Source organism: Entelurus aequoreus, linkage group LG11 (genome assembly GCF_033978785.1).
Source record: "Entelurus aequoreus isolate RoL-2023_Sb linkage group LG11, RoL_Eaeq_v1.1, whole genome shotgun sequence".
NCBI lineage: Eukaryota > Metazoa > Chordata > Actinopteri > Syngnathiformes > Syngnathidae > Entelurus > Entelurus aequoreus.
The window spans coordinates 51,218,401-51,239,041 of record NC_084741.1 but is presented as its reverse complement, the minus strand read 5'-3'; the positions used below and the strand labels follow the sequence as shown (position 1 = coordinate 51,239,041).

The window sequence follows — 20,641 nt, the reverse complement described above, 5'->3', positions numbered from 1 at the left end:
ATTCTGCCTTATTCCATTTTTGTCCTCATAATGACAATGTGGAAAGTTTTTTATTTTTTTTTATTTTGCAAATGTATTAAAAATTAAAAAATCACATGTATTCCCAGCTTTTACTCAAAACTGTGTTGATCCACCCTTGGTAGTAATTATGGCCTCAAGTCTTTTTGAATATGATGCCACAAGCTTGGCACACCTATCTTTGGGCAGTTTTGCCCATTCCTCTTTGCAGTACCTCTCAAGTTCCATCAGATTGGATGGGAAGTGTTTGTGTTCATCCAGGATGTTTCTGTACATTGCTGCAGTCATATATATTTCCCTCTATTCTGACTAGTGTACCAGTTCATGCCGTTGAAAAACATCCCCACAGCATGACGCTGACCACCATGCTCCACTGTAGGGATGGTATTGGCCTGGTGATGAGCACTGCTTGGTTTCCTCCAAACATGATGATCACGCAAATGAGTTCAATCTTTGTCTCATCAGACCAGAGAATTTTGTTTTTCATGGTCTGAGAGTATTTAAGATTAAAGATTAAAGTACCAATGATTGTCACACACACACTAGATGTGGTGAAATTTGTCTTCTGCATTTGTCCCATCCCCTTGGGGAGCAGTGGGCAGCAGCGGCGCCGCGCCCGGGAATCATTTTGGTGATTTAACCCCCAACTCCAACCCTTTGTTGCTGAGTGCCAAGCAGGGAGGTTATGGGTCCCATTTTTATAGTCTTTGGTATGACTCGGCTGGGATTTGAACTCCAACCTATTTAATGTTGACATGTTGGTAAACTGTTACCAAGAAATGGCTTCCGTCTGGCACTCTAACATAAAGCCCTGATTGGTGGATTGCTGCAGAGATGGTTGTCCTTCTGGCAGGTTCTCTCCACAGAGGAATGCTGTAGCTCTGACAAAGTGACCATCTGGTTCCTGGTCTCCTCCCTGACTAGACTAAGATGAATGCAGCAATATACAGTGATATCCTGGATGAAAACCAACACTTCCCATCTAACCTGATGGAGCTCGAGAGGTTCTGCAAAGAGGAATGGGCGAAACGGCCCAAAGATAGGTGTGCCAAGCTTATGGCATTATATTTAAAAGATTTGAGGCTGTAATTGCTGCCAAAAGTGCATCAACAAAGTATTGAGCAAAAGCTGTAAATACTTATGTACATGTGATTTTGGTATTTATTTTTTATTTCTTAATAAATTTGCAAAACAAAAAAAACACTTTTCACATTGTCATTATGGGGTATTGTCTGTAGAATGTTGAGAACAAAAGATAATGTATTCCATTTTGGAATAAGGCTGTAACGAAGCAAAATGTGGAAAAAATTAAGCGCTGATTAAAAAATTACTTTTCACATTGTGACCATGGAAACATACAATGTTGAGGATAAAATGTATTCATTCCATTTAGGAAAAAGGCTGTAACATTAAAAAATATGGAAAAAGCTAAGCGCTGTAAATGCTGGGACATGCAAACTGTAAAAAATGCTCAATGTGAGCCTTTCTTTAGTTTATTTCGAACATGAACACACTTACAGCATAATACATCACACAATTTCATATCATTTCACTTTACATCGTGTCCGAAAAGGAGTAGGAAGAAGCAAAGCTTATTTAATCCTCCCCCTTTCCCACTTCAGGGCGTTTACAAATACATGCGTTTATTTACTGACTTCTTTTTGTAGCACAATGACATCAGTGAATGATTAATACATCAGTTCTTGTAATAGATAATTAAGTCAGTCATGATAAACATACTGAGATGAATAATATCTTATTTTCAATAAGATTGAAGGTATTTATCATAATTATTCTTCTTTGTACTTTGTAAGCCCTTTTAATTTGAACGACCTCGTCAACTGGATCATATCAGTACATTGTTTAACTTCTTTACTTAATCCATCCCATAGATTAATTCCACATACTGAAGCCTCTTAGTCTTTCTTAATGTTTACATTTCAATAAATGTACTTGATATTGCCTTTTTATTTTATTGGTTTTGACATTTATTTTTTAAATAGTGGGTATTATTATTATACCGATTGTTTTTATTATATGTCCTGCACCTGTAGGACAGTGGTTCTTAACCTGGGTTCAATCGAACTCTAGGGGTTCGGTGTCGGCCTCAGGGGTTCGGCGGAGGTCAAAACACACCCGACTCATCGTGTAAAGACAAACTTCTCCCTATCGGCGTATTACGGATATGGCAACAGCTGACTGATTTGCAAGTGTGTCATTTGTTGTGAGTTTATGCACTGTGTTGGTTTTGTTCTTTGAACAAGGTGATGTCCATGCACGGTTCATTTTGTGCACCAGTAAAAAAAACATGGTAACACTTTAGTATGGGGAACATATCCACCATTAATTAGTTGCTTATTAACATGCAAATTAGTAACATATTGGCTCTTAACTAGTAAATATTAAGTACTTATTAATGCCTTATTCGGCATGGCCTTATTATAACCCTAACCCTCTAACCCTGACCCTCTAACCCTAACAAAATAACTCTGAATTAAGTCGTTGTTACTTAGAATATGTTCCCCATACTAAAGTGTTACCAAAAACATATAACCTTGTCTTGAATTTGAAAAATAAAACTTTTTTTTTTTCACTAAAGAAGGGTTCGGTGAATGCGCATATGAAACTGGTGGGGTTCGGTACCTCCAACAAGGTTAAGAACCACTGCTCTAGGAGGTTTAGGCCGCGTTCCAATCCATCCATTTTCTACCGCTTGTCCCTTTTGGGGTCGCGGGGGGCGCTGGAGCCTAGCTCAGCCGCGTTTGCCAAGTTTAAAATTATTTTTCTTCGTGCTTTTTTCTGGTCTTTGGGGGTAATTGTGCCACAGAGCTCCCTACTGGGCGTGGGTGTTCACTGCAGTTCTGGCCTCGCTCAGGAAACTCCTCCTCCGCCATTTTTGACTGTAAACATCCTGTCCATTTTAAAAGCGCAGCGGAGAGCGGGAGGAAGGCGACTGGCGCCATCTTTACTGCTTTAATGAGTACAACAGGGGGGAATTCGCTGGGAGAAATAACATAATTTGTGTGTTTTACTCACAAGTGGTGTACCGCCGGTAAGTACATTTGCAGTCGCTGCAGTTTGCGCCTTGTTTGCTGCATTTTTGAGAGGAAGTTAGTATGTGTGGTCGTAGTATTTGTGCAGGCCTTTCGTAGTACATGAAGTGCTTAGCCGCCAGCTAACCACTTGGTTGGGATACGAGAGGGAAAAGTGTGAACATGTTTGGATAGCAAACGTAAGCGTGAGTTTGGCTAGTCGTTTAGCGACCTAAATTGAGTCTTCGATAAGTGAGAAGGCTGTTCAAACAAGGCAAAATTAAGATAAAATGATTGGGTGGCTAATGCTAATGCTACCAGGCGGCTAACTTAGTTCATCCTAGTTGATGGCGCTCACTTTACTGGCGCCGTTCTGTATGTTTGCGTCTATAGTTCTTTTAATCGTTTCGCTGTTACATAACCTCTCTGTCACTTTTAATGCGTTGTAATATTTGATCTAAAAAGGCATGTGCACACTCGGTAATTCATTCCGACTAGTTCGAACAAAGTCTGTCAAAACAATGATGATACTGCGTCTACGTTTAGCTTACAATGCCACTTGAGTCCATTTAACATCAACATCGCGGATTAAATTGACTGTGTTTGTGTTTTTAATCGCTATGGGTTGAAATAATTTACAAAACGTTGGTGTTAATAGTGTATTTCTATAATAGATACGCTGATGTCATCATTATGTTGAGCGAGGTAATGCTGCACTTTAAAAAAAATTGGACTTGATTTCTAACTCGGTAGTTCAATTTTACCATCTGTATCAATTCAATTGTTGAACTGCTAAAATTAATTTGGACCCTTTTGGATGTACAACTGTTCTGTTGTTTAATTGTTCCCTGTTTGATTGTGGAAGTGTACACCACTACAGGGTTAGAAAACTGGTGTAAAGATTAAAAAAAAGTGGGGTTTGCCGAAGTTGTAGTAATTACAAGTTTTGCTGGACGATATACTCTGCTTTAAATTATTGCCCATAAACGGTTTTATTGTCAGTTTTATTTTGCGACTAAATTAAGCACTAATGTAATTGTAATATGTAATAATAGCAACATTTCTATTAAATGAATATCAAATCACTAAGAGTGCAGTTTTTACCCTTTTTTTGTTGCCATCACAAATTGGCATACTGGCTGGTTTGTCTGTGTTAGTGGGGTCATGTTTTTCATTTAGTTTGAAGCAGAAATATTCCCGCAACGGGACATTTGGCTTTGCAATCATCTTTTTCCTTCTCAATTATTGTGACTGGTGCTTCTGACCAGGGAAGGTCTGTGCATGTGTGTCTGTCCACTTTGACAAATATTGTGGATGGATGAAAGAGGATTCACTCCGTTCATTTAATTTTGCTATTATATGAATGAGCTCAGAGCGATGCACAGAGCAAACCTCTTTGTACCCTGGTTGGCAATTTATCTATGCCTGTGAAGTCATTGAGTTAATTTTCATTTATCGTTCGATTAAGTCATATGTTTGCCAGTGCCTAGTTTTTATCGGATTGTGTTAGACTTCAACGTTCTAGTCATTTTTAAGTACAAATCCCTTTTTTACTGTTTAAAAATTCCAGTACATTTGGCTCCCCAGGTGAACCTACGCCATTGTGAGAGTGTGAGGCTGTGGTTCCGGGGCAATGTTCTACGCCCACTTTGTCCTCAGCAAACGTGGGCCGCTAGCCAAAATCTGGCTGGCGGCCCACTGGGACAAGAAGCTGACCAAGGCTCATGTTTTCGAATGTAACTTGGAGAGCAGTGTGGAGAGCATCATCTCGCCCAAGGTACGAACATAAGTTCGCTGTCTGATATCCAACAGGCTCTTTTTTTTTGTGTTTGTCAAGTATAAAACTTGTTTGTGTTTTGCTTGTAGGTAAAGATGGCGCTGCGTACATCGGGTCATCTGCTTCTTGGGGTGGTGAGAATCTACCACAGGAAGGCCAAATACCTTCTGGCTGATTGTAATGAAGCCTTTATTAAAATCAAAATGGCTTTCAGACCAGGTAAGGTGGCATCTCCTGAGTTTTCCCTTGGTGCGATGTTCTGGGTACAGTTATTTTAACACATTTTTGGTTGTATTTCTGTGCAGGAGTGGTAGATTTGCCAGAGGAAAACCGAGAGGCAGCCTACAATGCCATTACCTTACCCGAGGAGTTCCATGACTTTGACCAGCCGCTTCCTGATCTAGAGTAAGTCAGCATTAGGGGTGTAACGATATGAACATTTCATATCACGTTCATCGTGACCAAAATGATCACGGTTATCATTATTATCGCTGTGTTGTTGAATGTGCTCAAAAAGTACTTGAAAAAATTATCGTTATTTTATTTTTTAAATAACTTGAATACATAGACACACTTTTAGAAAACCTACTATTTTAACTGGTTTCTGTTCCTTATGCTTCACTGATAGTCTTAGTAGTTTGTCTGTTTTAATGGCTAAACTTGTATTTTGAATATAGTTTTATGCTGTCGCACATTAAAATGTATTTAAATGAAAAGTGTGAAACAAATAAAATCTATTTATTATTTCACCCCGAGAGGGACAAGCGGTAGAAAATGTATGGATTTATTATTTTAGTAGGTGTTGAGGTGTCATACTCTGTTCGATGTGCACACTTGAATAGCTTAGTTACTCAGACATTAATCAGAAACAGAGTTATTGGCCAAGTATTTTTAACACACAAGGAATTTGACTTGGTAGACTGTGCTCTCTTTGTACAATGCAAGAAACAAAGAAAAACGCAAGAACTACGAGAGAGCAAATTACAGTGGCGTCCATCAAGTAGTGTGTTTTTATATAAGTTTAGATTGGGTAAGTAATTTCTTTATGTTAAAAGACGTTAATGCCTCTTGCTTTCATGTTAGCATTTAAGTTAGCGAGCTGGCGCCAGTCAGTCCGTGAGTAGCGATGTATGTCGTTAAGATTTATCGCCACTAGGAGTGTAACAGTTTTGTAGATACCCTGGTATTTCAGTTTCAAATACTTCACAATACTGTGACGCCTGGCAGTATCAAAAAAAATTTTGGTGTGTAGTTTTTTCTGGCGCTTTAGTGTTGGCTGGGTCTGAAAATAAACTACATCTCCCAGAATTCTCTGCGCAGGGTGCCTGGGTATATATATAAACATTGATTGATTTAAGGTTAAATACCTGCCTTTTTGAAAATGAGCGTTATTTTTAAATATTCATGTATATTTATGTATAAATAGTCAAAGTGTGTAGTGTTCAACAGCACAGGAAATTAATTGATTGTTGATATGCTACTACATCGACTGTTTTCTTTGGTGTCCTTTCCACAGTGATATTGATGTGGCCCAGCAATTTACCCTGAACCAGAGCAGAGTAGAGGAGATCACCATGAGAGAGGATGTGGGAAATCTCAGTCTCTTGCAAGACAATGACTTTGGTAAGACACTACTTCTCGACTGATGCCCCAGTTTTTTTAATTATAAATAAATAAACTTGCTACATTTTAGATGACACATCAAGCAGCAGCACCAGGATTTATTTTAGACTAATGTTTCTGGTGCTGAGGCACCTTTCACAAAGACTTACCATTTTGCAGTGTTTTGCAAAAAAATTACATAACTGGGAAAAATTGCAAACTAATTTTTCGACCCCTTTAATACACAAAAATAAACTGGATTTTTTGCTCACAATAGAACTGTACTTGACTTGGACAATTCGCTCTACTTCCCTCGCTGGCCTAAGTTCACATTGAGCATTTGTGCTTTGGCCTTTCACGTTTTACTTTTGTTGTTGTATGTAATAATGACGGCAATGAAGTGGAAGATGGTTGCGGCAGCTCTCTGCTCTTATATGTCCTCCTTTGTATTCTTTAACGTTTCCCTTTTGTTTTCATGTGTTTTACCTTTTGGTTTAAACCTCTTTGGGACTGGGAGAGAAGTTTTGTGACTTTTGCGCTACTTTTAATACTGTTTTGTGGAATAAATAAAAGTATCCTATTCTATGAGTTGTGAGATCAAAGTGACACTGCAGTGATAGATTCTAGCATGGCGTGCTACTTTAACCTATCGGTTTTGCTGAAGGTTTTTTTTTGTTCTGTCAAAAATAGAAAACCCTTTTTTCATGTTGTCTTTATATTAACAATAATCTGCCCTTCTCAGCTGACTTTGGCATGGACGATAGGGAGATGATGCGTGATGCCAGCACGTTTGAGGAGGATATAATGCACGGCGCCGCAGCTTCTAACCTTTTGCTAGAGGCTGAGCCCGGTCCAGCGAATCTGCCTGATAAATCCAACCACATGGAGTATGACGACTTTGGGGACGCCTCCATGGGCAACAGTGATGGAGGGATGCTTGGTGAGCTCTACAGCGTGTCAATTAATTGTGCACATTCAAAATCTTTCCTGGGAACTTACCTATGCTGCGTTTATTGTTAAGTGATGATTTGAAATGAACTTGTGATTCCTCAGTGGATAAGCTACTCAGCTCTGAAGATGGAGGTGGTATCTTTGACGACCCTCCGGCCATCACTGATAGCGTCATGATGCCTCCTGATCACGGTGATGATGAGGACGACTTCGACAACCTCCAGTCACGTAAGTAAAGCTGTAGTTTGTGCGGGGATTACTTGAGGTGGGGGGAAATAAATTGTTATTTTAAAAAAAGATTGGGGATTATATTTGACTTTTGTTATATTATTTTTAAGGCTTTTTCTTTTTTCTTATCTCAAAACACCTCTTAAGTTGGGACCCTATTAAACATAACCTACTTGTCGTACTTCTTTTTGTGTATTTCGGATCTCCATCCTTCCTGAAAATTGAAAAAAAAGGCATGGTGGAGATATTAACTTATGTCAAATATTTCCATTGATGGGTTAGTTTATGGGCCAAACTATATTGGGATATGAGTTTTGATCTATATGGCCCTGCCCTACACCCGTGTTAACGAGTGTAGGGCACAGTTTAGGGATGTTCTGTGTTTAATGGAGCGTTACAGTAGGCCTTATGATGGCATTGTGTTGATATGAATGAGGGCACATGTGTACCTTGTTTTAGTGTTAATAATGAAATTGTAATAATTAAGACACTTAACATTGCTCCAAAAAAAATTCTGTGCTACTAATTTTTTTCATTTTGTAGCACCGGTGCTACTAGTGTAAAAGCTAAGCGTACAGCACTCCTTGGAGTATGTGCCTTTTGTGCATAATTGTATTTTTTCAATTGTTTGGACTAAGGCTGAAACGACGCGTCGACATAGTCGACGTCATCGGTTACGTAAATACGTCGACGCCGTTTTTGTGCGTCGACGCGTCGCATATTTACGTCACACTACCGTCATGGCGAAGCGCAAAGCAGACGATGCGAGCGAGGGGGGAAAAGCATGCCAAAAGTGTGGGAGTATTTCAATAAACGGCCTAATAATGTTGTTGTATGCACACTGTGTCGAGCGGAAATGGCCTATCATAGCAGCACAACGGCTATGAACGAACATTTGAAAAGAAAACCATCAACTAGTCAATCGTCCGCGCGAGCATACGTTGTCATCATTACAAAAAAACATGAATGTGTCATTTGTATCTGCTAGGTGTGTAACGGTACGTGTTTTGTATTGAACCGTTTCGGTACGGGGCTTTCGGTTCGGTACGGGGGTGTACCGAACGAGTTTCTAAGCTAAAACTAACTTTAGCTGCTAAAGTCTTAACAAGCTGCTTCGCTCCTCTGCCTCTGTCTCAGCACGCAGCATTGTCCCACCCACACAACCATCTGATTGGTACACACGCAGCATTGTCCCACCCACACAACCATCTGATTGGTACACACGAAGCATTATCAGCCAATCAGCAGTGTGTATTCAGAGCGCACATAGTCACCGCTTCAGCGTGGAGCAGATAGTAGGGATGGGCGATACCACACTTTTAGGATTCGATACGATACCGATACTTTTTCTTGCATTTTCATCGATACCGATACCAATAATTTCTTATTGGCAATTTTTTGTCAGTCAAAAATATTATTACTATTGTTATTATTTAAGACAAATCACAAGACAAATACAGACCATTTATACCACATTTATTATGGTCAATATATAATAAAAGTAAAATTAAAATAAATAACATAAATATGAAAAATAAATTAAATTTTATATATAATAATAACTATATATTATATATAATAATAATTAAATATTAGGGCTTTCCAATTAACAGTCAAATCCGAATTGCAAGAAGCTGCAGTTATTTTTTAAAGTTTGTGATATAATTAGCAATTAATGAAATATGAAATAGGCTAATGCTTTCGAAATGTAAGAAATCATGTTACAGATTAAAACCAAAATCACATTCAATCATATAATAATGCAAAGATGAGGAATCTCCAAATTGTATCTCTTTCTTATCTTGTTTTAAATACTCAAGCAATTTTCAACTAACAGTAAATTCCCCTGTGTGGAAATTATTTTAATTTAGGATAATCATTTAAACAAAAATATTCAGTAAACATTACTAAAAAAAAAAAAAAACAATGCCTGTTTTAAGTCAACAATTGGACAACACTGGATATGCCCGGCTGCATCGCTGTCGGCTGGCTGTGTGTGTGTTGCACGTTGACGACGCTCATTCGCTGTCTCCTGTCACGTGACTGGGCCAGCTCTATACTCTGCCAGGTACAGGGGTGTCCCAGCACATAGTAAGTTAAGTAAGTCATCAAAAACATCTGAAAGTGATGCTTGCACTCCCCACATGCCGTTTTTTGGTTTATATCGATGCTTTTTTCAGAAAAGTGATGCCAAATGAGTAGCGTGTGAGTATCGATATATCGATACCACAGGATCGATACGCACATCCCTAGCAGATAGGTGTTTAGCAGGTGAGCATCAGGCAGCGGACTCTCCCCAAATGATAATAAACACCTCCCAGTCAACTACTAGTAACATCACTATGACCCGTTGACCTTCTAGAAACTTAAACTGCAGCTCAGCTCACTCGCAGTCCTGGCTTGAGGTGAAGGCTAATTACCTCTCAGTTCCAGCCACATCGACCCCTTCTGAGCGCCTATTTTCAGCTGCTGGGAATATTGTAAACAAGAAAAGAAGCAGAGCATGTAGACATGCTAACCTTTCTTCATTACAACTGTTAGTCACTCACTGGAATGAGTAGAATTGGTTATTGTGTACTGTGTTGGACTGGATGTTTATTTTGCACATTTTAAAAGCAATACTTAATGTTTACAGTGCTCCAGAATATTTAGATTGGCACTTTTTTGTATTGGATGTTTATCTTTATTTTTGCACATTTTAGCAAATAAGCAATACTTTCACTTTTGTTGAAATGTTTACACTGTTGTTACAGAATATTTCGTTTTGCACTTTTTTGTATTGGATGTTTATCTTTATTTTTGCACATTTTAAAGCAAAATAAGCAATACTTTTACTTTTGAAATGCTTATACTATTGCAGAATATTAAGATTTGCACTGGATGTTGACTTTTATATTTGCACATTAAAAAGCATATAAGCTACTTTTTATTTTGTTAAATGTTAAAAGTTTTAAATGTTTACATTGTTACAGAATATTTAGTCATGTTGTTGTCAATGTTGACTGAGTGGCCATACTTCTATTTTTTTGTAAATAAAAGCCATGCCTTTTGAAAAAACGGGCCTACATTTATTTTTTCATCTTCATTTTGAATAAAAAAATAATCGGTAAAAGGAAAAATAATCTATAGATTAATCGAAAAAATAATCTATAGATTAACAGATTAATCGAAAAAAAATAATCTATAGATTAATCGATAGAAAAATAATCGTTAGCTGCAGCCTTAGTTTGGACTTTATGATTGCACTCTGCAATGGCATATTTGTTTTTAGATAGCCCTTTTTTATTTTGTAAATTTTATTTTACAACTGATTTTTTAAGTTTAATTATGAAGTGAACGTTTACAATGTTTATTTTACAAGAGAGAGTGCAATAAAAATATGGTCTACATAACATAGTAAATGATCGGTATTAAGGATGTAACAGTAAACGGTATAATAATAAACCGCGGTAAAATTCCAGACGGTTCGTAATACTACTTAAACTTTTAATTACCAAAAACATTTAATTTAATAATGCATTTTAAGCAACACTGCTTACTTCTTGGAAAATCGAAGCGCCGCAGAACTAGCGCCATGAGGCTTGAGGGAAAAATGGCACCAACTACGCGGACTTTGCTCTGGAAATGTTTCCTCCGAGTAAACGGAGCGATTGCTTTGTTTCACTTAATTTCACTCCCTTCTACATCCGTGGAGTCTCGGTGTGCGATTAAGTGTGCATTGCTGTTATTAGATGACGACAGGTGTGGACAATATTGGAGACAGACTCATTTGTCCCACACTAAAAGTAAGGTGCCATCTTGCAAATTTCTTACATTTATTCATCTTATTTTGTTTATGCCATATTACTTTGTTTATAATGCTTGGGTCGCTTTCATATGCAAATTAAAATGTCTACTTCCGGTGCATAAATACATTTTTAATGTGTTGTTGGTGTTTTTTAAATAAAACCTGGTTAAAAGATTTCAGTATAAGTAGTTTTTTGAAAATTTTGAGCACATTTGAAACTACTGCGGTGATAATGATAAATAACCGTGATCATTTTGGTCACAATAACCGTGATAAGAAATTGTCATACCGTTACTTCCCTAATCGTGATCAATAATCATGATTTCAATGTTGATCAAAATAATCGTGATTATTGTATTTGCCATAATCCTGCAGCCCTAGGTTTAGCTTGCTATTCGCATATCCTCCCACTTGAAAGACTATTACTTTATTTGCTGCCATGTAGGTGAGGTTAGCTAATTTAGAGGTGGCTTTGCTGCACTCTGGAGGGAAATTAGCTGCTGGTAAGGGCGCTACTTTGCATTCAGGTTGCAGCGTTCGTTTACTTGTCACTGTCAGATTTGTGGGTCACAGCTCGAATGTGTCTACATGCATTATCATAATATAACTATAGTATTCAAAGCTCTATTGTCGTCCAAATTTGTACCATTTATCTTCTCTACCCCAATTCTGATTTTTGAAACAAAACAAAAACCTGAAAGATATAATTAGACATGTGATTTTTCCGTCTACAGTCGGAAATCCGTCTTTTTTTATCTCTGTAAAATATTTTCCTTTTTTCTTGTTTTCTTCCGACCTACAATGTGTGTTAAAATATTGATCCGTGTCTTTGCCATACTTGTCAACAACTACGGTTTTCCCGTAATGAGTACGGTTTTTGATCATCCATTCCGGCTTACAGCTGCAGTGGTTAAAAACTATGGTATTCCATAAAAAATGATTAACTTAAAAATCAAAGTTACGTTGCTTAACTACATTTCCCAGTAGCTTGGCAGTAGCTTTGCTACTTTTTAAGCAAATAGCGATTTCCGTGGCGTAGCTATTTTTAGACCCATGTAGCGGTTAGCTAAGCTACATGGTACAAAAGAAGAGAAAGAGATAAATGGAGTCATGCAACTCCACGGGCAAGGAACAACATATATGGGAAAAATCAATGATGATTGGTTGGTTTACGTATAAGAATATCCATGATTGGTTGGTTGGTTTACTATGATGAGTCGCGATTGGTTAAGATTAGGGCAAAACATTAGGAACAGGCCAATCAGAGGCAAGATTGGGCGGGTCATCGAACCAGGAAGGGAAATCACAACAGACACGCACATCCCAAATGACGGCAATAGAGTCAGAGAAGAGAAGAGGGAATGTTCAAGCGGGCGATTTATATATTTAAAAAAACTAATGGAAGATGGCAGAGGGATTCTCTTCTTTAGAATTTTCTTTTAGCGATGTAGACGTCGTTCAGGAAACCCACAATGCGTCTACTTGGCCACATTTGGACAAATGTATGCGTCTGGATAAAACAATGCCCAAAACATTAATTTTAGTTGTTTACCATGTAAGCCCAAATTAAAACGGCTCTCGACATGGAAGACGTGGAATACACATTCAAGAACACACATGATTGTGGCAGACATGTGATGACTTTTGCTACAGTATAGCCTGTCTGAATGCTAAATTTAATTTTCGTTGGTGTTGTAGAACAAGACAGTAGCTGACATTTTGTTCATTATTTATGCGGTTTATATTTTGACATTGAATAGTTGAATCATTTTGAAAAATAAACAATGACAGCAATATATTTATTTCATGCTATAAATCACAAATTACTATTCAGATAAAGGAAGTTAGCTAATAGAATGAACATTGTCTATACTCTTTATGATTTTTTAATTTGTAGCAGTTAGAAGTGGAGAGGGAGTCTAAGAGACAGAAATTGGCTATGAAATCCAAGGCATAATCCATTAAAGCAGAAGCAAAAAGAAAATTTGCCAGTAAGGCTCATGTACCAGCCGTCAAAGCAAAAATGCCGAAGTAATGTGTGAATGAACAAAGTAATGTGTAAATAATGTAAATAACTGGCTGTGAAGTGAACACTAGCAAGGTTGTAAATACTGTATAGAGAAAGTTAACCCATGTGGATGTGAACACAAGTTGTAATTACTGTAGTGACTAACACAGTGACTGAAACGGACATATTGATTCATTTGGATGAATGGGTTAATTATTTATGTAAACTCTGTTGATAATTTTTCAATTCTTTAAACACAAACCTCTTTAAATTGTGCTTTTTTGTGCAAATGTTTGCATGTTCAATTGCTGAAAAACCAGGAGCTTCAAATCGCATGCCTTTTATAATGAAAATATTTACAATTTGTGTGCGTGTAGCGGGGCCTGACAGCCCAGACTCTGGCCCAGCTGAGCCACTGCCAGCAATGGCTGACCAGACAGAGCAAACCACACTGGTCCACAATGAAGAGGAAGCGTTTGCACTGGAGCCAATCGATATCACTGGTAAGAATAAATATGTTTTCTTTTTGGCCACTTCCAGCCTTTAAACATTTCCCTCTGAATTTAATGACATGTGATGTAGATCTTAATGATGATCTTTCATTTGGTTCCCAGTGAAAGAGACTAAGGCGAAGCGAAAGAGAAAGCTGATTGTTGACAGCGTGAAGGAGTTGGACAGCAAAACCATCAGGGCCCAGTTGTCCGACTACTCTGACATTGTCACGACCCTTGACCTTGCCCCTCCCACTAAGAAGTTGATGATGTGGAAGGAGACCGGAGGAGTAGAGAAGCTCTTCTCTCTTCCTGCACAACCTCTCTGGAACGCCAGGCTGCTCAAGGTTTGTGACACTGCTTTATGTAAATGTTACAGAGGGGCAGAGCAAGGGTAAGGGAGCAACTAATGAGTGGCACATTTCATTTATGTAAGAGCAAATAAACTATCATCTGCCAAACACGATAAATCTTTCACGTATAATTTTTCAAGTAGGAAAATTACTGTTGTTGGAAGTTTTTTTTTTTTTTTAATCCTATCTTTTATTAGTATTCTGTTCTGGTTTTGAGATTTAAACACGAGGACGCGATGTGTTTTTGTATTTGTATTCCTTTTCTTGCCTGCTTGTGCTTCTCGAAAATACTGAATGAGAAGCATGTTGGCGCATAATTTATCAAAGCTATTTTATCTTTTTGTCTTGCGTCTGTCTGTTATATAGGGTTATGTTTTTGTTTTTTAAAATTATTGTAATTTGGTTTTCTTGTCTTCACTCTGAATGTCACTATTGGAATGCTAGATGTTCACACGCTGCCTGACACCGCTGGTGCCAGATGAGCTGAGGAAGAGGAGGAAGGGAGGCGAAGCAGACAGTCTGGATGAGTTCCTCAAAGAGCTGGAGAATCCAGAGGTGCCGAGAGAGGAGGTCATGGGTCAGCACAGAGATGTCATTGGTAAGAGGAGGTTATTGACGTGTGCAGACAGAATGAAAAGCTAATAATTTTGCATATTGCTCATACAGATCAGACTATCATGGAGGAGCCCAGCATGCTGGCGGCCTCTGCAATGGAGGGCAGCAGGACAACACTGGATGAGACGGTTATGCCTCCTCCCTCCACTCCACGCGGTGTCAAACGCAAGACCCCTGACAAGGAGAGCACTCTGCCTGTGAGTTGTTCAAAAAGTTTTTTATTCCCCTCTCAGAAGAGTCCCCTCGTTGGTGTGCAAATATCTCATTCGTCATGTTTTGTTGTAAAATGATGCAGCATTGTAACATAGACAACAAAACACTGATACAGGATGTTGTGTTCTTTCAAGTGTAAGAGAGTAAGATTATTAGAAGTTTCTTCAAAGCAAAGTGTCGTTTAATTGGCCATTTTTCTGCCAGATGGCTGCATTGGAGCAGCAGCAGCCGCAACAGGTGGCTGACCGCTCAGCCTTGTCTCAGAGGCTAGATATGCCTCAGGTAGACCTGCCCCCAGAAGAGACGAGCATCAACCTCACCCAGCTTGTTCCTGAACTTGACCTGATTGGAGAGAAGAGCAAGGACAAGAAGGATGACAGCGACGAAGAGGAGGTAAGGGTGTAACATGTTGTTTTTGGTCTTGTCGGTTTCTACCTTTTTCAACTTAAATGACCAGAGTGTAGATTAAGCTAGAAGCACACACAGTCCATTTCATTATTCATCAAATGAATCACATGGCAAGTTTCAAGCTAATACCAAGATGCCGCTTTAGCTTTAGTTTGATTTTGAATAGACAGAGGTGACCCTTGCTTTATAAACAATAGCTGTTTCCATTGCAGTTTTTTACAAATTGCAAAGTCCTTACGTATGGCAGCGGCCACGAATAAAGGGATTTTTGGGAGAGAATTGTGAACAAGGAATTCAGACGAGTTGTGGATTCAAGGGCCCCATCAACATTGTCCAGGCATGTGGGTCTCTCCAAACCTGCTGGTCGGCCTCTATTGCCGTGGATGGCCCTGCGCCAAAACAACCCGTCTGCCCTAGTTGTCTTGCATCAGCGCCCCGCCGGTTCGTTTTGTGGTGCCCTGTAAATGCAAAAAGTGTTTCCATCATTTTTTGCGATACACTTCAATATTAAAATGTCTGAAAAACCACCTCCCGGGAGCGTTAAAATAAATATGGGTGTTTCCATTACCAGTTTCTAATTGTGATACTCGTCATCAATAAGTGAGATCGGCCGATACCAATACCAATCACATGTCATTGTTTCAACGTATTTATGGTGAGTGCTGTTGACTGTTAAACAATATCAACGCAATATTCAAAATAGTTTAGTATTCTTTCATAATAATCTATTTCATTTGTTTGAGCAAAGCAAAGTTAATACAAAAAACTAAATTTAAAAACTACTAACTCATTGAAATTATTTTTGCCCTCAAAGTCCTCCCGTGTCCAAGGAATCATTCTCTGAATTTGTAAACATTAACACAAACAATAATAGAGAAATGATTTTGAGAAAATAAATATATAGATCTAATCATGCAAGATGCAAATAAACCATCTTGTACTATCAATCATATACTGATATTACTCTTGTTGTCGACACCACTAATTTATGGATCAATCCACCCTCATACATGTCGTGTACTGACTAACAATGCTGACACACTAACCGTTGGTATGTTATCTTCTCTCTAGCTTTTATTAATCTATTTACCGGTAATAATTTACTGTCAACACGAGTGCAGCTGGGATAGGCTCCAGCACCCCCACGTCCCCGAGAGGGACACGCGGTAGAAAATGGATGGTACTGCTTACTTACTGCTGTAACTCAGTTACATCTACACTTCTTAAACTTTACTAAGCACTTACTACTTATATTGTTTCTAGCAAGCTTAGCAGCTATCTTAGCTATTAGTATACATGCTCCTGCTTGCTCTTGATGTGTAACATGTTTAGCTGTGTCCTAACACTTGATAATGATACTTAATAACTTAACCACCATTCAGTTTATTTGCTGTAATGGAGGTGATTATTTTTTAACTTAGGGCAGAGGCTCCACACTGTGTATGGAGACACATAATAAGCTACGAGCTTGTCAGCCGGAAGACTAAAAATAAAAACAATATTAGCCAGAGGGGATTTGCGTTTGTGATTGGCATTAAAATCCTTGAACGGCAATGGTGATCACTTTTTTTCCCCCCCCCCTCAAGAAAATCATCCAATGCTGACCGGTGGCCTATAGATATGCACAGACCTACTTAGGATGTTTTTTTTTACTTCCAAACTGACTTAAATATGTTACCTGTGTAAACAAAAGCTGCCTACCAAGCTACAATTAGTGTCTTCTACCACATAACCTTTGTCTTACTACTACCCTTCACAGCTTCAAATGGCATTACTGATTTTGATACTGAAAAAACACACCATATAATTGTAAACTTACCATAAAATATCTCAAGACAGTGATTTTCTTATCAAGTGCAAAATTACCACGCATGTAACAACAGCATGCAAAATAATCTGTACATTTTATCTTGTCTTCGAAAGGATGAAGAAGGCCAAGGTGGAGACCAGGACCAAGAGGAGAAGAGATGGAACAAGAGAACCCAGCAAATGCTGCACGGTCTCCAGGTACAAAAGCATGTCTTAATGAGATATTTCTCTGTGTAGTTATACTAAATTTCATTGTGCAAATACAGTTCTTGTTAAAACAGATTCTGATGGTAGACTGTTGCACATCACCCTGCAACTGTACTTTTCCACTGGTGGTCCGGGGGCTAAATGCGGCCTAGGAATGACACTTGGGAGACAAATATTTTTGCAAGAAATTCCTTAAAAAAGCCAGAGTGCTCCTGTTGTACAGAAGAACTTGGACCACATTGACAGATCCTTGCATTGACAGTTTAACCTTGCTAGCAAACCTAAAACACTGGGGTCCAAACTTGTGATTTACGTAACGGAGCAATTCCTCAAGGTGCCCCTTGAAGTCTTTTTCTTTTTGTCAGTAAAAATTGTTCCCCCTTAATGTGATTTATTTACCATATTTTTCAGATTATAAATCGCATTTTTTTTCATAGTTTGGCCGGGGGTGCGATTTATACTCTGGAGCGATTTATGTGTGAAATTATTAACACATTACCGTAAAATATCAAATATTATTTATCTCATTCACGTAAGAAAGTAGACTAGAAGAAGAAGCAGCGCATTGTCTACCTTTGGAGTTGGCAGAGTTGTTTAGAAGCAACACCGAGAAAGAAGATTTCATCGGATTTAGCGATTAGGAGTGACAGATTGTTTGGTAAACGTATAGCATGTTCTATATGTTATAGTTATTTGAATGACTCTTACCATAATATGTTACGTTAACATACCAGGCACGTTCTCAGTTGGTTATTTATGCCTCATATAACGTACACTTATTCAGCCTGTTGTTCACTATTCTTTATTTATTTTAAATTGCCTTTCAAATGTCTATTCTTGGTGTTGGATTTTATCAGATACGTTTCCCCAAAAAATGTGACTTATACTCCAGTGCGACTTGTATATGTTTTTTTCCGTCTTTATTATGCATTTTCGGCCGGAGCGACTTATAATCCGAAAAGTACGGTAACTAAGGTGTTGCTGTAGCTTGTTTAATTCAGATGCAGCCAGTAGTCATTTGTTGAACTTCTGAAGTTCTACTAGTAGTGTTCCCCAAGGATCTGGTTTAGGTCCTCTCTTTTTCATCATCTGGGCTATTCAACTGGTAGCCAGTGAGTTTTGTTGTGAGAGACTCGCACTTTTGCAGCAGATTCTTCAGCACTAGAGTGTTGTCAGAGATGATCTTTGGCTATCCTTTTTACAGAAAGTGCTTAAAAACAGACAAACCGTGTCCTCCTGTAACCCTGTGGCCCCAAAACAATGGAGTTGAACATCCCTGCCCTGCACTATGCAAGTGAAAGATAGATTAGGTAAAGACTAACATGTTGGTGTCCCTGCAGCGCGTCATGGCCAAGACCGGAGCAGACTCGGTCAGCCTCCTTGACTTGTGCCGGAACAACAACAGGAAGCAGGCAGCTGCCAAGTTCTACAGTTTCCTGGTCCTCAAGAAGCAACAAGCTATCGAGGTCACCCAGAAAGAGCCTTACAGCGACATCATCGCCACCGCTGGACCGCGATTCGACCTTATTTAGACATTGGAAGAAAACAAACACTGCTTTTTTTCTTTTCTTTTTCCCAAAATCCTCAACTGTTTGTAATTTTTTCCGTCAGACTTTTTTTTTCCCCAGAGAGAGGTTTGGATTGGTAGGGAAAGGTTTTTGAAACTTTTAAACTGTTTTTACTGTATATCAGGTGGAATCATGCAGTATTCATTTGCTTCAAATTAAAAGAGGGAGAATGTTTAACAGTTATATTTATATAGAAGCATTTCTCAGTCACCAATTTGTTTTTTGTTTTTTGGTAAAATTTTCCATTGCTCAAACCTAAAACTTAAAGTAACCCTCTGCCTGGAAATATTACAGCTTTTAGACAAAAAAGTCCTGTATCTACGTGTACATGTTATGGAAAGGTACTGTTTTATTACTCTGAAGTGTGACCTCTCCACCTGACCCTAGTTGCACTTGTCTTTTTCCAGAAACACAACACAAGTTAAATCAGTGGAAAATGTTGAATCTTCCTTGCTGTCAGATCTCATGATTCAGTTGTATAATTCAATAATTTCATGTTTTTTTATTTGTATTTTTGCATTTACGCTTGTTCACCTTTTTGCATAATGTAACTAGGTAATGTACTTGTTACAGATACGTACAGTGTCCCACCTTTTTAGTCTTTGGGTAATCTCTAGTGATACATCTGTAAAGGTTGGAAATAAAGTGTTTTAAGTACATGGTTGCCCATATATTATTTATGGATCAGGTTTTCTGGAAACATTCTGTATGTTTTAGGCTTCACTATTTTTCACAGAATTCTCATCTTCTCTTTTGATTAGTACTCCCACATTTTAAACTATTCCATCATCAAAGCATTTATTTCGTCAGGCTTATCGGCCTATCATTTTTTTTGTCAGGAAAATGTGTGGTATTCCCGCTTTACCTTAACCGTCTCTATTTAAATGTGTTACTACTTTATTTCTCAACTGCTTCTAAAATCAAAATGCTCCTTGCTAAATGTTATGTCAACTTTTTTAGCTAATTTTGCAGCTGTACCCCTGAGTCATATTACTTGACATGTTAACTGTTAGTACTGTATATTATGTTAACATGCCAACCTTTTTTAACCCTCGTTGACTGTAGGTAATTTTAACGCTTCTAAGGTAGAAATGCTCCTCATTCATATTAGTCGACTTGTTAACATGCAAACTTTTTTTCGCCAGTTTTGCAGCCATCACCTTGGTACATGACACATGTTAACTGTTAGCATGTTCATTTAAGCATGCTAACTCAATTTTACATCCTTGCACCTCAGAGTCATACAGCTTAGTACCTGACACATGCTAACTGTTTTTTAATGTCATTTTAACATTCTCAAAGACAAAATGCTCCTTGTTAATGTTAAATAAATAAATGGGCTATATTTGTATAGCGCTTTTTTAACTTCAAGGTACTTAAAGCACTTTGACAGTATTTCCACAGTCACCCATTCATGGCGGGAGCTGCCATGCAAGGCGCTAACCAGCACCCATCAGGAGCAAGGGTGAAGTGTCTTGCCCAAGGACACAACGGACGTGACTAGGATGGTAGAAGGTGGGGATTGAACTCCAGTAACCAGCAACCCTCCGATTGCTGGCACGGCCACTCTACCA

At 38.4% G+C, this 20,641-nt stretch overlaps 1 protein-coding gene across 1 annotated transcript; it reads left to right on the top strand.

The window, feature by feature from the left end:
• The first annotated feature begins 2,913 nt into the window (after positions 1 to 2,913).
• LOC133660204 (double-strand-break repair protein rad21 homolog A-like) lies at positions 2,914 to 19,726 on the top strand. The gene is made up of 14 exons (XM_062063485.1): positions 2,914 to 3,070; positions 4,638 to 4,827; positions 4,917 to 5,046; positions 5,133 to 5,232; positions 6,344 to 6,450; positions 7,172 to 7,369; positions 7,483 to 7,608; positions 13,781 to 13,906; positions 14,018 to 14,241; positions 14,692 to 14,845; positions 14,914 to 15,059; positions 15,280 to 15,468; positions 17,407 to 17,490; positions 18,840 to 19,726. Exons 2-14 carry the CDS (start codon positions 4,684 to 4,686, stop codon positions 19,029 to 19,031), a joined length of 1,920 nt encoding a protein of 639 aa, XP_061919469.1. The 5' UTR covers positions 2,914 to 3,070; positions 4,638 to 4,683; the 3' UTR covers positions 19,032 to 19,726.
• Positions 19,727 to 20,641: the final 915 nt, after the last annotated feature.